Source organism: Populus euphratica, unplaced genomic scaffold (assembly GCF_000495115.2).
Source record: "Populus euphratica unplaced genomic scaffold, PopEup_1.0 scaffold237.1, whole genome shotgun sequence".
Taxonomy (NCBI): domain Eukaryota; kingdom Viridiplantae; phylum Streptophyta; class Magnoliopsida; order Malpighiales; family Salicaceae; genus Populus; species Populus euphratica.
Window position 1 is genome coordinate 145,669 of NW_011500086.1, and position 13,160 is coordinate 158,828.

Genomic DNA, 13,160 nt, shown 5'->3' on the forward strand with positions numbered 1-13,160 from the left:
TCATTATAATTATTAAATAAATATTTTATTTTAATAGTTTTGGTTTCTTAGTTAAAGCATGTCTAGTTTGTCTTTAGATCTTATTTTTAACTTTTTTGGATTTATATCATTTTTTTTTATGGGATACATGATTGCCTGATCATGTTTCACATCACTACAAAAAATTCCGTTATTTCCCTACCAATCAATATTTAAAGTTAGAAGGTAAAGGTCGGCAGGAAATTAGTGTGCTCGTATTCATATCCCGTGGAGGTAACTATGTACAAAATTTATGTCTTGCGACAATAATTAATAAGCCTCCTGTCACTAACTTTTGCAATCTGATGTATATAGGACCTGAAGTTAGAAGTTAAGGCATATCATTTTTTTTTTCAATCGAAGGTGAAGCTCAAGAATACAAAGCGATGGAGTTCAAGGAGGAGGAAGAAGAGGTAACAGAGCCAGTGAGCCCAACTGGACAGTACTTCAACAGCTCAGTCCTTTCTATATGTATTCTTGCTGTTTTGGAATCAGAAGTTCCAATTGATGACTCACATACCATGACATTGCTCAAGGATGTGTTCCTTCCTATAAATCCTCGTTTCTCTTCAATCATGGTATTTATAGTTCTCTGTCCCAAAATCTTACTCTCTTCACAAAATTGTGGAATCCTGGTTTTCTAGCAATCGACATTTTAGTGAGAACATTGCTGGACTATCTGCTTCTTTGCCTTTTTTGTCAAGTTCCTTTCTTCTTTGTCTTAGATCTTGGAAAAGTATGTGTTATTCTTGTTGGTTTTTTCGTTTGTGGAAAAACGTAGCTATTCAAACTACTTTCCTGTCTTCATTTCCCTGACAATTTTAGATGTTATATTGAAATGGAAACTCAGTATAGAAAAAATGATTTCTCTCTTCTTCCATTTTCACAACACAAGCTTTACTTTCATTAAGAAATTTGCCTCTTTAAGTAACTTGCATGATTAATAAATTCAACTTTCTTCTGGAAAACAGGTTAATGATAAAAATGGTGTAAAACAATGGAAGAGAGTTGAGGTGCAGCTCCAAAACCATGTTAGCATTCCAATCTTTCCAATTGGATTGTCAACAACTTCTTATGACAGCTACTTCAATGACTACATATCAAGATTAGCACTGAAGCAATTTCCACAAAGCCAGCCTTTATGGGAAATTCATGTTGTGAAATATCCCACCAGCAAAGCAGCTGGAAATATCATTTTCAAGCTTCACCATGCACTTGGAGATGGCTTTTCTCTCATGGGAGCTCTCCTTTCTTGTCTACAAAGAGCCGATAATCCTTCTCTTTCTTTAACATTTCCTTCACTTCAATTTCCTTCATATCCAGACTGCAGCTTTAGTAAGTTGAATATCACTGTACCGAAATGTATTAGTTCGATCTTTAACACTATCTCTGATTTCGGATGGAGCCTTCTGAAGAGTAGCTTTGTTGAAGATTCTCGCTCACCTATACGATCTGGGGATGAAGAAGTCCAATTTAAGCCAATTGTGATTTCAACAATTGCATTCTCTCTCGATCACATCAAACAAATTAAGTCCACGCTTGGAGTGGTAAGTTGAACCAATGTCTCTTTCCTTGCACAATTCTTGATTTATTTAATTGCAAAAATAAATGAAAAAAAATCATAAACAATAACTAAAATTAAAATTAAAAAAATCAAGAGATAAATATAAATCAAGGTATTTAATCTTGAAGGACATAACATTTACTAGTTAGTCTAGTTGTATTCAAAGACTCAAGGTCTGATTTTGGTAAGAAAAAATTTGGAACAAAAAGATTGAACATTAGCCACATAGAATAAGATCTTGGAAAGCAGATTTGGTTGCATAATGTTCTTGGTGCCTGTATGAATTGTCTCTAGATTTTCACAACAATTTCAAGAACAAGAAATCAGAAATATGTTGCAGAAGCTGTATGTTAACATTCAAATTTTTTTTGTTCTTTTCGGCAGACGATAAACGATGTGATTACTGGCATAATTTTCTACGGAACACGATTATATATGCAACGTGTTGATGATAAATCAACCAATGCAAATTCCACAGCTTTGGTGTTGCTTAATACTAGAGTCATTAGTGGGTATAGATCAGTAAAGGAAATGTTCGAGCCTGATGCTGAGTCACCATGGGGGAACCAGTTCGGATTCCTGCACGTTTCGGTACCTGAATTAACTGATTCCAGGTTTTCTAACCCTCTTGAATGCGTCACAATAGCGCAGGAAATCATCCAGAGGAAGAGAAGTTCTCTTGCTGTTAACCTCACTGGTAGGCTCCTGGAGGTTCTGAGGAAGTTTAGAGGCCCTGAGGTATGAGCTTGACATCAAACACATGCATTTACTTACTCTGCTGTTGCTTCTTAGAGACATGAATTGTTTCAACTTGTCCTTATTTGTTAAAACTCTGATATCACGTAAAATAACAGTTTTAATTCAAAGCTTAAGCCAGTAAATAAAAAATCTTATGAAAGATTTTATGATACTTTTTAACCCTCATAAAAGACATTAATGCTAAAGCAAGAACTCGTATCCTTTTAGTAACATGGTTGTTGGAAAATAAATGATCAAGATCTTCTTCTTTTTTCGTTTGAATATAGCTTGATTTGAAGAACAATGAGTGTGTAACTTTGCAGGCAACGGCCAAGCACATCAAAAAAACACTATTCAACTCAAGCATGACAATCTCAAATATCATTGGCCCTGTTGACAAAATGGCTTTGGCTAATCATCCAATTAAAGGCTTCTATTTTATGGTAGTTGGTGTGCCCCAGGTACATATTTGCTTATATTTTTCCTTTTTGTTAATTTAATCATAACATTATGTTCATCGAGCACTACTAATTAATTTTATGGAACAGTTCTTAATCGATTTTCGAGAATTTTAATCATTGGATTTATGGGTTCCATAAACGATTTTATTTATTCAGTGCATGAGGTTTTTTGAGAAGTGATTTTGGAAAGAATACTCAGTAAAATTAGCATTGCTGAGCTCTTCATGTTCATTTACAGCTACTTACTAATTTCTATTTGAATGGTAATGCAGAGTCTTACCATAACAATGGTAAGCTATGCAGGAAAGCTAAGAGTAGCTGTGGGAACAGAGAAAGGATTTATGGATTCTCAAAAATTCAAGTCCTGCTTGGAGACAGCCTTTGAAATGATATCGAAGTCCTCATGTGGGATACCTTCAGGGATCATATAATTTGAAGGGTCGAAATAAATCTGCCATGAGAATCTTCTTTTGCCTCCTTTTTCAGCCAAAACATAAAGTCTTGTTCCAAATCTTATTCATCATCTACAGAAGAGGATTTGTGAGGCATTATTACCAGATATACTGAATTATTACATACATTTCTGTTGGATATTGAATAACAATGTTATATGCAATATTGCAGTTATTTTGCTCTCTAGAATATACAAATAAGAAATATATTTCTTTCTTATGTATACTATACTAAAACTCCAAGGTCAAACACTACAACATTTTATACTTTTGTGCGAGAAAGGGACTTGCCAAGCACATGATCGTTACTTGAAAAAACATAGAGATGATGAGCAATTTTTTTAGAAGAGCCATGCCAATCCTTTCGGAGGACAGGGAACAGACAGCCAATCTCATGTCAACTCAAATTTCACACAAAAAAGATAAGAAAAGAAAAGCTTTCCAATAAAAAAATAAAATGACTTGAAGGTGATATGCTTTGACCGTAAGAAGCATGGGTTAAAATGCCAGGATTTTTTTTCAAATTTGACCATTATTTCGGATACGACTTAAGCTATAATTCAACACAAGATCTATTTAAGATTCTCACTTAACAGAAAAATATATATATTAATAAATAAGATATACTTGGTAATTATATTTTATAAAATGACAATTATTTTTATTTAATAAAAAGCTCCAAATACGAAATAAAAATTGTTCAATGCCTTACTTATTAGACAAGCATAAAAAATAATAAAAAAATATTTTAAATACTATATCTATAGTTGTATCAAATGTCTCATTATATATCTTAAGCCAGCTCTGATTTCTTCTTCTGGTATGCCACCCAAGCTTATCTATTGCTTCACCATCTCATGTATCTAAGAGAATGCCGCCATTAATTTGTAACCTCAGGGCAGTGGCTACCAAAATGGGATTTCCCTATCCTAAATCAACCTCATAAAATTGAAATCTGCAGCAACTACTGAAGATAAAATGTGCTCCACTTGTACATGATCTTTTGCACTGCTCGACAATTTTTTTTATAATTATTGAAAATATATTAAAATAAAAAAACTATAAAATTAATAACCGAAGTAAAATACAAGGGCATGATTAAGGGAAAAAAAAAAGACATGGAGAAAAAATAATTAGTCTGCTATAACAGGAACAAAAAGACAAGAAGATTTAAGCGAATAGATTCTTTAATAAATCTAATAAATTTAGTTTTTTAATCATATTTATATAATGAAAAGAACTACTTTTACTGCGTAATATAATGAACAATGAGCTTTAAAAAAAGGCCACATGTATAAGGATTGGAACTAAAACATAGATGGAGGGGTCATGGCATCCCAAATATCGAAAAATTCTTCATAAAAGATTTAAGACTTTTCATCTTAATTGATAGGGAACAATTAATGGGTGGCAGTACATATAGATTGTAAACACCAAAGAATTATTTCCTTTGCAGTGAAATTTAATTAAACAAAGGCCCCCATGTGCCTACTAGTACACGCTCAAACCTTGACAATCAATCCCTTAAATAGGAGAGGACCGAGAACAAACCACTAGGCTTAATAAGCAAGAGTATGTCCTTGTTATTAATTCTTAAGGTTCCTTTATTATACACATGAAACATCCAAATTTTTCATTAAAAAAAGGGTGAAAAAAAGGGCATCCGACATAAAAGCTCATATGGCTGGAATGAAAGAAGCATAGGCTAAGATGTCTGGATTTTGTTCAAACTTGACCATTTCTTCGTTGGGTAATGCAATCCTTACTTCCATTCCCTCACCATCCCTTGTATCCAATAGCATGACCCAGTTGGGTGAAAGCCTCAAAGAAGTGCCTACCCAAATGGGCTTTCCCCATCCAAAATCAACCTCGTAAAATCGAAATTTACACCAACTACTGAAACCAATTACACCCCTAAAGTTATCAGGATCTTGTGCCTTCTCCGCCATTCTTTGTCTCATTAAACTGAAGAAGGTGCCGTCTGCGTAAACCTGCCTCACATAGTCACTGTTTATCATGCTTATTGACTCATGAATTTTTCCAGCTAAACCATTATAGTCCACCACTTTATTTTCCCAATTTGCCACAGCCAAATGGACTATATTTCCAATACAATGTTGTGGTAGGGGTGGATCCATTCTTTTCCGCAAATCCACGGCAATTGTTGCGGGTTTATTTACCTTTTTAGACTCACTATCTTCTCCAACAACACCCCAAATAAGGGCAGATACAGCCTCGAACCGGGTTGGACGATTCAAATATGGCCCGTTGCACAACTTTCCTCTTAGCGCAGCTAGCTTAGGACCCTCAAACACGAATCTTTTCGTAGATATATTGAATGAACTACGAGGTATAGGATTGTATAAGAATGAGATGCCTGACAAATCTTGCGGAGGGAAGAGTGAGGAGCAATCAACAACCGTTCCTGCACTATTATCATAAATACCACAACAAATTGCACTCCAGCATTTAACAAAACTTGCCACTGAGGATGCATCACCTATTCGATGGCGAATGCGAACACTGATTGCCATCCCACCACAATCAAAATAATTCACTTGGGCTGCTAGCATTCCCTTGCCGCTGGGCTCATCAACGTTTTCGTCAGGCTTGCATGACTGTAGCTGTTCCAATTGATCCATGTCTGGCTGTTGAAGTATCATGGACATGTTGCCTGCTACATGGGCTTCAATATAACTGGCTCCATCATCATTGCAATCAATGGATGAAGCATCTTTTATTCGTCCAGCAAAAGGGTAGAAGAGTGTTAGCGTTTTAGCGAAGGATTTCTTTAGATAATCAGAGGTTTTGCTGGAAATTTCATCTGTTGGGGAATAAAAAAGAATGATAGGGATATCCGCTGCAAAAGCAGCAAGCTGGTCGACAGCTGAGAGCTTATAGGTTTTTAGGTGGTGAGGTGTTGGAGCAGAGGGCTTGATGATTTCCTTAGAAATAATTTGAATTTCCATGTTGTTCCCTTCCTAATTCGAAAGAAAAGTGGTAGTTGAAGATAACTCAGTGATTTGATTCATTACAGAACATCCAACATGAGATTTATAGAGGGAGGAATATCCCGTCACAAGAATAACTAATGCATATTTTAAAACTGAATTTTCCGTCACAAGCATAATTAATGCGTATTTTAAAACCCAAGCATAATTAATGCATATTTTAAAACCTTTTTTTTTTTTTGATTGAAATCCTAATCATACCTATTCATATTCAAATAAAATGTTGACATATTCTAATGGAATCGTTGACAGAAAGAAAAGTGGAGCAAAACAAATCTTTGAACAACCAAAAAAGTACAACAAGATCTTTTACCGAACAGTAACCGATAGTTTAAAATTATGAAAATAAGCCTGAGAAATAATTTTTTTAATTCAATTAAAAAAAAGTAAATTTCAAGAAAATGTATTATTTTTTAATATTTATTAATGTAATAAAAAATAAATTAAAAAATATTTTTCAGTATTTTGTTATGAAAAGAAGTTGGAAAATAATTCATTAATACTTCATTTTTTAAATTTATTAAAATAATAAATAACAAATCTTACAAATTTAAAAGTTAAATAAAAATAAAATTTAATAAATTATCTTAAATAAAATAAATAATAATAAAGATCAAATATATCAAATTAAAAAATTAAAAGATGAAAAAATAAAAATAATTACCATTTTATAAATTATTTTAAATAAAATAAATAATAATTAAAAAAAATAAGAACCAAATTTGATGGATAAAAATTTTTAATTAAAAATGATAAGGAAAAATAAAATATTAATTATAAAAATAAAGATTAAAGTTAATATAAAAATCAAATTCTAAAGGATAAAATTAAAAACTATATTTAAAACAAAATAAATATAGTAATTAAAAGTTTGAGGAATAAATTTGATATAATCAGAAAATAATATGATATTTATAAATTTTTCATAATTTCTAGGAGTGTTTTCTACCCAAAATCAAAGAAAAATACTTTTTTAGAAATCAAATTAAATTTTTTTGAACTTTTTAATATCTAATTTGTTTAATAATAAATAAATAAATAATTTTTAAAAAATAATTTTTAAAAAATCAGTGAGAATTTAATTTTTAATCTTAATTCAGTGAAGGGATCTTAAAAGAGAGAATTAATATAAAGATAAAAATTAATTGAAGCCAACAACTAATCATTAACTTTTGAAAAACAACCAAAAAGAGCTGTCATTGTAGACTACTGATCTCCAATTACTTGCTTCGGAAGCATTGAATTAATAAATATTAAAGGATATGGCTAAATTAATCTATTTATATTTATAAAATATTATTTTTTAAAATAATTTTTTATATTTATTTATTTATTTTTAATTTTAATTTTACTCTTCAATAATATATTTTTTTAATTTTTTAATTTTTTATTTTATTTTTCAATATTAAATTATTTTTTAAAATTGTACTGGGTAACTTTTTTTTATTATTTTTAAAAATTGTACTGGGTAACTTTTTTTTATTAGGTTATATATTGATTTTTTAAATTTAATTTTTATTTTTTTGATTTTATATTTAATATTAGATTTGTTGAAAAAGAAAATATGATTTCTATGAACTTATCCTTATTTTATAACTCATATCTTGAGTTTAATAAGTTAATATAATTTAACTTGAGTTAATTTTTTATATTTGTTTTTTTAATTAATTATTTTCCTCAATTCTATTCTTTAAAATTGAGATTAGGAAGTTGACTCATGTTGACTTTCTTTATTTTTGGGTTTTTTAAATTAAATATTTTTTAATTAAACTTTATAATTTTTTGTAATTTATTATTATAGGATTTTCCTAAACTCGTGACATAAATTATAAATTTAGTAGGTTGATTTAAGTTAACTCAATTCAAATTTTAAGCCATGTTTTAATTGAATTTTTTTTTAAATTATTTCTTCCACACAATCTTCATTTTACATTTTTTTTTATTTTATCTTTTAATATAAGATTTTTTGGGTTTCATTAATTTTTCAATTTGTTTTTTATAGAGTTATTTTGATCTCATGAATTTAGCTTGTTTTTTTTCAATTTCAACTTTTAAGATTGAATTTGTTGAAAATAGAGTTTCATAATTTATTTATTTATTTAGTTTTTTATAAGAAGTTATTTTAATTTTATAACCCATGTTATTATTTAACATGTTAGCTTGAGTTGACTTAAATTATTTTTTTAAGATCTTTTATTTTAATTAATTATTTAATATTGGATTGGTTGGAAATTGAATTTTATAATTTTTTTTATAACTATTATAATATCATGACTTGAGTCATAGATTTAATAAATTAACTTAAATTAATTTGAATTTGACTGATTACAAGACATCCAACATTTAATTTATATATTGAGAGAATTTTGCATAACAAGCCTAATGTATATTTTAGAAGGAAAACATCTTACATCTTATAGGTGTTTTTTCTTTAAGTAGGTTTAGGTGGTCACACAACAAACTCTTTCAATTTGAGGTTTTGTATTGTTGATATACTGGAGAGGAAATATGCGCATTCAATTAGCTTTACTCATAGAAGTATATATCGAGCGAATCCGATCAAATAATCGTCTCATTCCATTTGAAGTGCAGTCCAGAATAGCGAAGAAATGCAAAACGAATCTGTTGATAATGAAACAACAGACCATCCATATTGGAACTTAGCAAGTCTATAGAACATATACTTAGAAGATAAATAATTAAAATAACACCAAAGAACCACAGAAACAAGAGAACCAAAAGCTATGAGCCAGCATCCAAGAAAGAGTGCATAACCAAGACGCTACAGAAACAGAGGATGAAGCACCTTCTTATTGTGTTTTTTAATATATTTTAAGCTTATTTGAGTTCATTAAAAGTAATTTTATGAGTTTAACATACCTAAAAAATTTGGTGAAATAATTGCTAAAAAGTAAAATATATATATATATTTCAAACTTTGATTCTTTTGACAAGTTTTTCATCGGGTTGGAGTTACAGAATCTAAAACTGTGATTCTTTTGACCAGTTTTTCATCGGGTTGGAGTTACAGAATCTAAACATGGGCTTGCTTAATCTAAGCTGAAGGACACAGCATTATGAACCTCTAAATAGATATTTAAAAAGCAGGTCAGAATCTTATATACAACAAAATTCTTTATTTTCATACTAAATATTAAAATAGGCATATCTTAAACTTTATATATTAAAATTAATTAAAATTAAGTGATTTAAAATTCTAATTTCATCTACGCATTTGGGCTACAATTTTTATAAAGAGCTCCAGGTAGAAAAAATTATCTTAAATAAGAAAATCCTGATATAAGCTAAAAGTGGACATGATTTGGGAACGTCTTGGCTTTTGGAATTTTCCTGAAGGACTTCTTTAGCCTTAATAAACTATCTTAGATTATTATTTAAAAAAAACTTAATGAGGACGATTAGTTTTGTTTTATACGCGATGAATAAAAATATCCTTACAACATTTATATTAATTATAATAATAATGATAGTTTAAAGTATTTTTTGTTTAGAAATATATTAAAATAAAAAAAAATTATTTTTAATATCAACATACCAAAACGATATGAAAATATAAAAAATTTATTTTAAATAAAAAAATTAAAATTTAAAAAAAATATAATTTACACCGTATTCCAAAACATATTTTAGAAGTTTATCATCTTGTACATGTACACATTAAAGGCAATTAAAAAAGAGTTAAATGGATTTTAGCAAAGAAACATAAGATATAATTTATATATAATTAACTCTGCAAATATTTGACCTTGATGAAACCAGCTAGCTTCAATAACCATTAATTATAATTCAAAAGATCAGTAAATAAAGAGTTTTATTTTCGAAAACGAAATTGTTCTATGATTTGATTCCCTCTCAATTCTTTTGCTGAATTTCACACGCAACAGATTTGAATATCATCTGGAAAGCTTTTCTATGCACGACTTCAACTTTTGGGCATCTAGAAAGCCCTTCTCAGCTCCCACTGTAACCCTTAGGTTATCCACGTAGCTTACAATTGTTATGTTAAGTCTCTGCAACCCCATCAACACATGTTATATACTGTTTTGTTGAAACTTGATAAGTGATTAATTAAATTTGAGAAGTGATTGTAACATACCTGAGGATTGCCAGCAACGGCAAAGTACATGCCTTTGATTGGATGATTAGCCAAAGACATCTTTTCCACTGGTCCAATCATATTTGTTATTGTCATGCTTGCGTTCACCATTGTTTTATGAATGTATTGGGCTGCTACCTGAGACACATGATTGATTAATTGATATCATATCATTTTAGCAAGCATGCCTTAAATCAATAATTTAAAAAAAAGATATATTTTTAAGTTTTTTTAACAGTAATCGAGATGCATTATTAAATCAGTATTATTAAGGGATGTCAACTGAGAAAAACTTACAACAAAAAAACAAAAGCTAAACATGTCTATTAGAAAACAATAAACACTATTAAAATATCTTATCAAGTCATTGTCTTTATAAGTAAAACTGAGAGTACTCCCTTTAATATATTGAGCAAGACGGTGGAAAGTAAAATCAAAGTAGAATCGTAATGAATTTTTAAGTTATTACTACATCATGCATTTTAGGAGAATGAAAAGAATAAAAAATTGAAGTCTCAAAAGGTGTATTTGTGTAACGTTACCCTGCTACATAATTGTTATTATTATATATCTTTTTTTTTACGTGGGGTGTCCGGGCCAGCTTACGCGCACTACGACTAATCCATACGGCCCACTGAACATCCTGCAAGCCCAGTGAGCAGGTAAGGCACCGCGGGGGTGACAGGCGTGCATGGTGAGGTTCGAATCCAGGTGCGGAGGAAAGGGACAAACCCCTCCTATATATTATTATATATCTTTAATGACATGTAACAATAATTACATTTAATTGTGATATTTATTTACGGACAAGAGATGTAACAATAGTGCTAATTTTAGAGGCATTAATTTAGTATAAATGATTTTAGATCTAATTAATATCTATAAATATCCAAAATTGATATTATTTTAACTCCATATATGCAATTACTTTAAATTTCATCATAATATTTACTTACAAGATGCCACTGAAATTCAATTTTGTTGTAGAGACCTTATAGATAAGCTAGCATACCTCATGTCCTTTTAATTTCTTCATGAACTCAACGAATGCAGCAGTGAGATAGACAGCCAAAGAGCTTCTCTTTCGCTTGGTGATTTGCTGAGCTTTCCTGACAAATTCTATTGGATTTAACTCAGTACTGGCCACCAACTCAGGTAATTGGACATGTAAGAAGGCAAAATGGTTGCCCCATGGTGATTCTGCTTTGGGTTTTACCATTTCTTTTATTGACTGGTAACTACGAAACATTCTTGTGTTAAGCATCACTAATGCTGTACAATTTGAATGATCGCTTGACCCTTTGCTCATTTCTTGCATGTATAAGCGAGTTCCCAAGAAAATGGCTCCAGTAATAACATCATTTATTGTCTGATATATATCAAGAAAACCAAATTAAAAACTTGATGATGTAGAGAGATAAGAACAAAATAAAAGGAAAGGATTGTCTCATCAATCATTAGCCATCCCTTGTGTTAAAATTATCTCTACATGTAAACCAATTAGGTTTCATTTTACTTCCTTCAAAATTTATAATAATATAATCATGTTTAAAATTGTCTATGATTAGCAATGTATTTTCTTTTAAAACAATTTTAGATGGAGTTGCTTCTGGTTTTTTTACATGAAAATCTTAGCTTAAGTTTTATTAGAGCTTACAACCAATTTTTTTTATTTAATGGATTTTTTTATCAGAATTAACTTCATATTTTGCTTTCTTTTATTTTGGTGTGCATAGTGAGCTGGGAGATGGATAGAACTGTCTGCATTTCAATATTCTAATCCTACTCTTTTTTACCTTTCATGGGACTCGCTTATAAAATTTGGACTTATTCTGCCTAAAAATCTTCATGTAATTTGATAAGGAGATAGGATGATATATATATATATATATATATATATATATACATGGATAAGCTAAGATTTTCATGTGAAGAAAACGAAAGGCAACTCAATCTAAAAATGCCAATTCAATTGAATGGTTGAAATAATACGAAAGTTGATACCCTAGCTGTTAAGAAAAAAGAGAATTGATAATATAATCCTTATGTTTTTATCGATGTAATAACTTATAAGTTCATATAGTTTTTCGAAAACTATAATTTAGTCATTTGACTGTCTGTGATTGCCGATTCAGTAAGAACTCTAATGGTTTCTTAGCCAAAATGTTATTATTTTTGAAGAAAAACAAGTAAATAGTACTTGAAATTAAGTAAGCTCACCACACCAAGAGTAGCCTTAATTTGTTTAATTTGACCAAGAGAGAATGTCATTGAGGCATGAGCAATTGGACGAAACTCAATTCCAATATCTCCTGATCGGATTGGAGACAAGTCATCTTCAACTAAACTGCTCTTCAGAAGGCTTCCTAAAAAATCAGACACGGTATTGAACAGCAAAGAGAAAATCTGGGGCACAGTCTTAAAGATTGTACGATGATCACCAGATGTGTCTACGCGTGGCTGGACAGAAGGCAATGTCAAGGGAAGAGAAGGGTTATCAGCTCTTTGTGTTAGGAGATCCAAACATTCAAACACACACAAATTTACGTGGTTCGGCAACTTGCCTACTCCACGGAGCTACTGGTTTGTATTAATCAAGCTCAAAAGCAATACAAACAACAAAACAAGGAGGAGGAGAAAACTTCTCAACTCAACTCAACTCTCACCCTTAGCACGCTCTCTGTGTTTCTCTCTATCTCGTGGTCTATCTCAGCTATCAATACATCTTCTATTTATAGCTGAGGAGGGAGATGATTGTTCAACAATGGTGGGCAAGTTAGGCACCCACCATTTGACTAT

At 30.5% G+C, this 13,160-nt stretch overlaps 3 protein-coding genes across 4 annotated transcripts in view; 1 reads left to right on the top strand and 2 right to left on the bottom strand.

Moving 5' to 3' along the window:
- Positions 1-222: 222 nt before the first annotated feature.
- LOC105108970 (O-acyltransferase WSD1-like) lies at positions 223-3,457 on the top strand. Of its 2 annotated transcripts, none has more exons than XM_011003506.1 (5): positions 223-596; positions 990-1,565; positions 1,967-2,320; positions 2,644-2,781; positions 3,054-3,457. In XM_011003506.1, the coding sequence occupies exons 1-5, from the start codon at positions 405-407 to the stop codon at positions 3,210-3,212; spliced, it is 1,419 nt and encodes a 472-aa protein (XP_011001808.1). In that variant the 5' UTR covers positions 223-404; the 3' UTR covers positions 3,213-3,457. The 2 variants fall into 2 exon arrangements, with proteins under 2 accessions (XP_011001808.1, XP_011001809.1); XM_011003507.1 differs by having other exon boundaries at positions 224-596; positions 3,085-3,175.
- Positions 3,458-4,657: 1,200 nt separating this feature from the next.
- On the bottom strand, positions 4,658-6,303 carry LOC105108969 (vinorine synthase-like). The gene has a single exon (XM_011003505.1). It carries the CDS (start codon positions 6,200-6,202, stop codon positions 4,910-4,912), a length of 1,293 nt encoding a protein of 430 aa, XP_011001807.1. The 5' UTR covers positions 6,203-6,303; the 3' UTR covers positions 4,658-4,909.
- Positions 6,304-9,950: 3,647 nt separating this feature from the next.
- The window catches only part of LOC105108968 (O-acyltransferase WSD1-like), a 6,031-nt gene continuing 2,821 nt past the window's right edge, over positions 9,951-13,160 (bottom strand). Inside the window, exons 3-5 of the mRNA XM_011003504.1 lie at positions 11,374-11,730; positions 10,362-10,499; positions 9,951-10,275 (exon numbers count right to left, since the gene is read on the bottom strand). Coding sequence (XP_011001806.1) covers positions 10,159-10,275; positions 10,362-10,499; positions 11,374-11,730 — 612 coding nt within the window. The 3' untranslated portion in view covers positions 9,951-10,158. The remainder of the gene's footprint in view (positions 10,276-10,361; positions 10,500-11,373; positions 11,731-13,160) is intronic.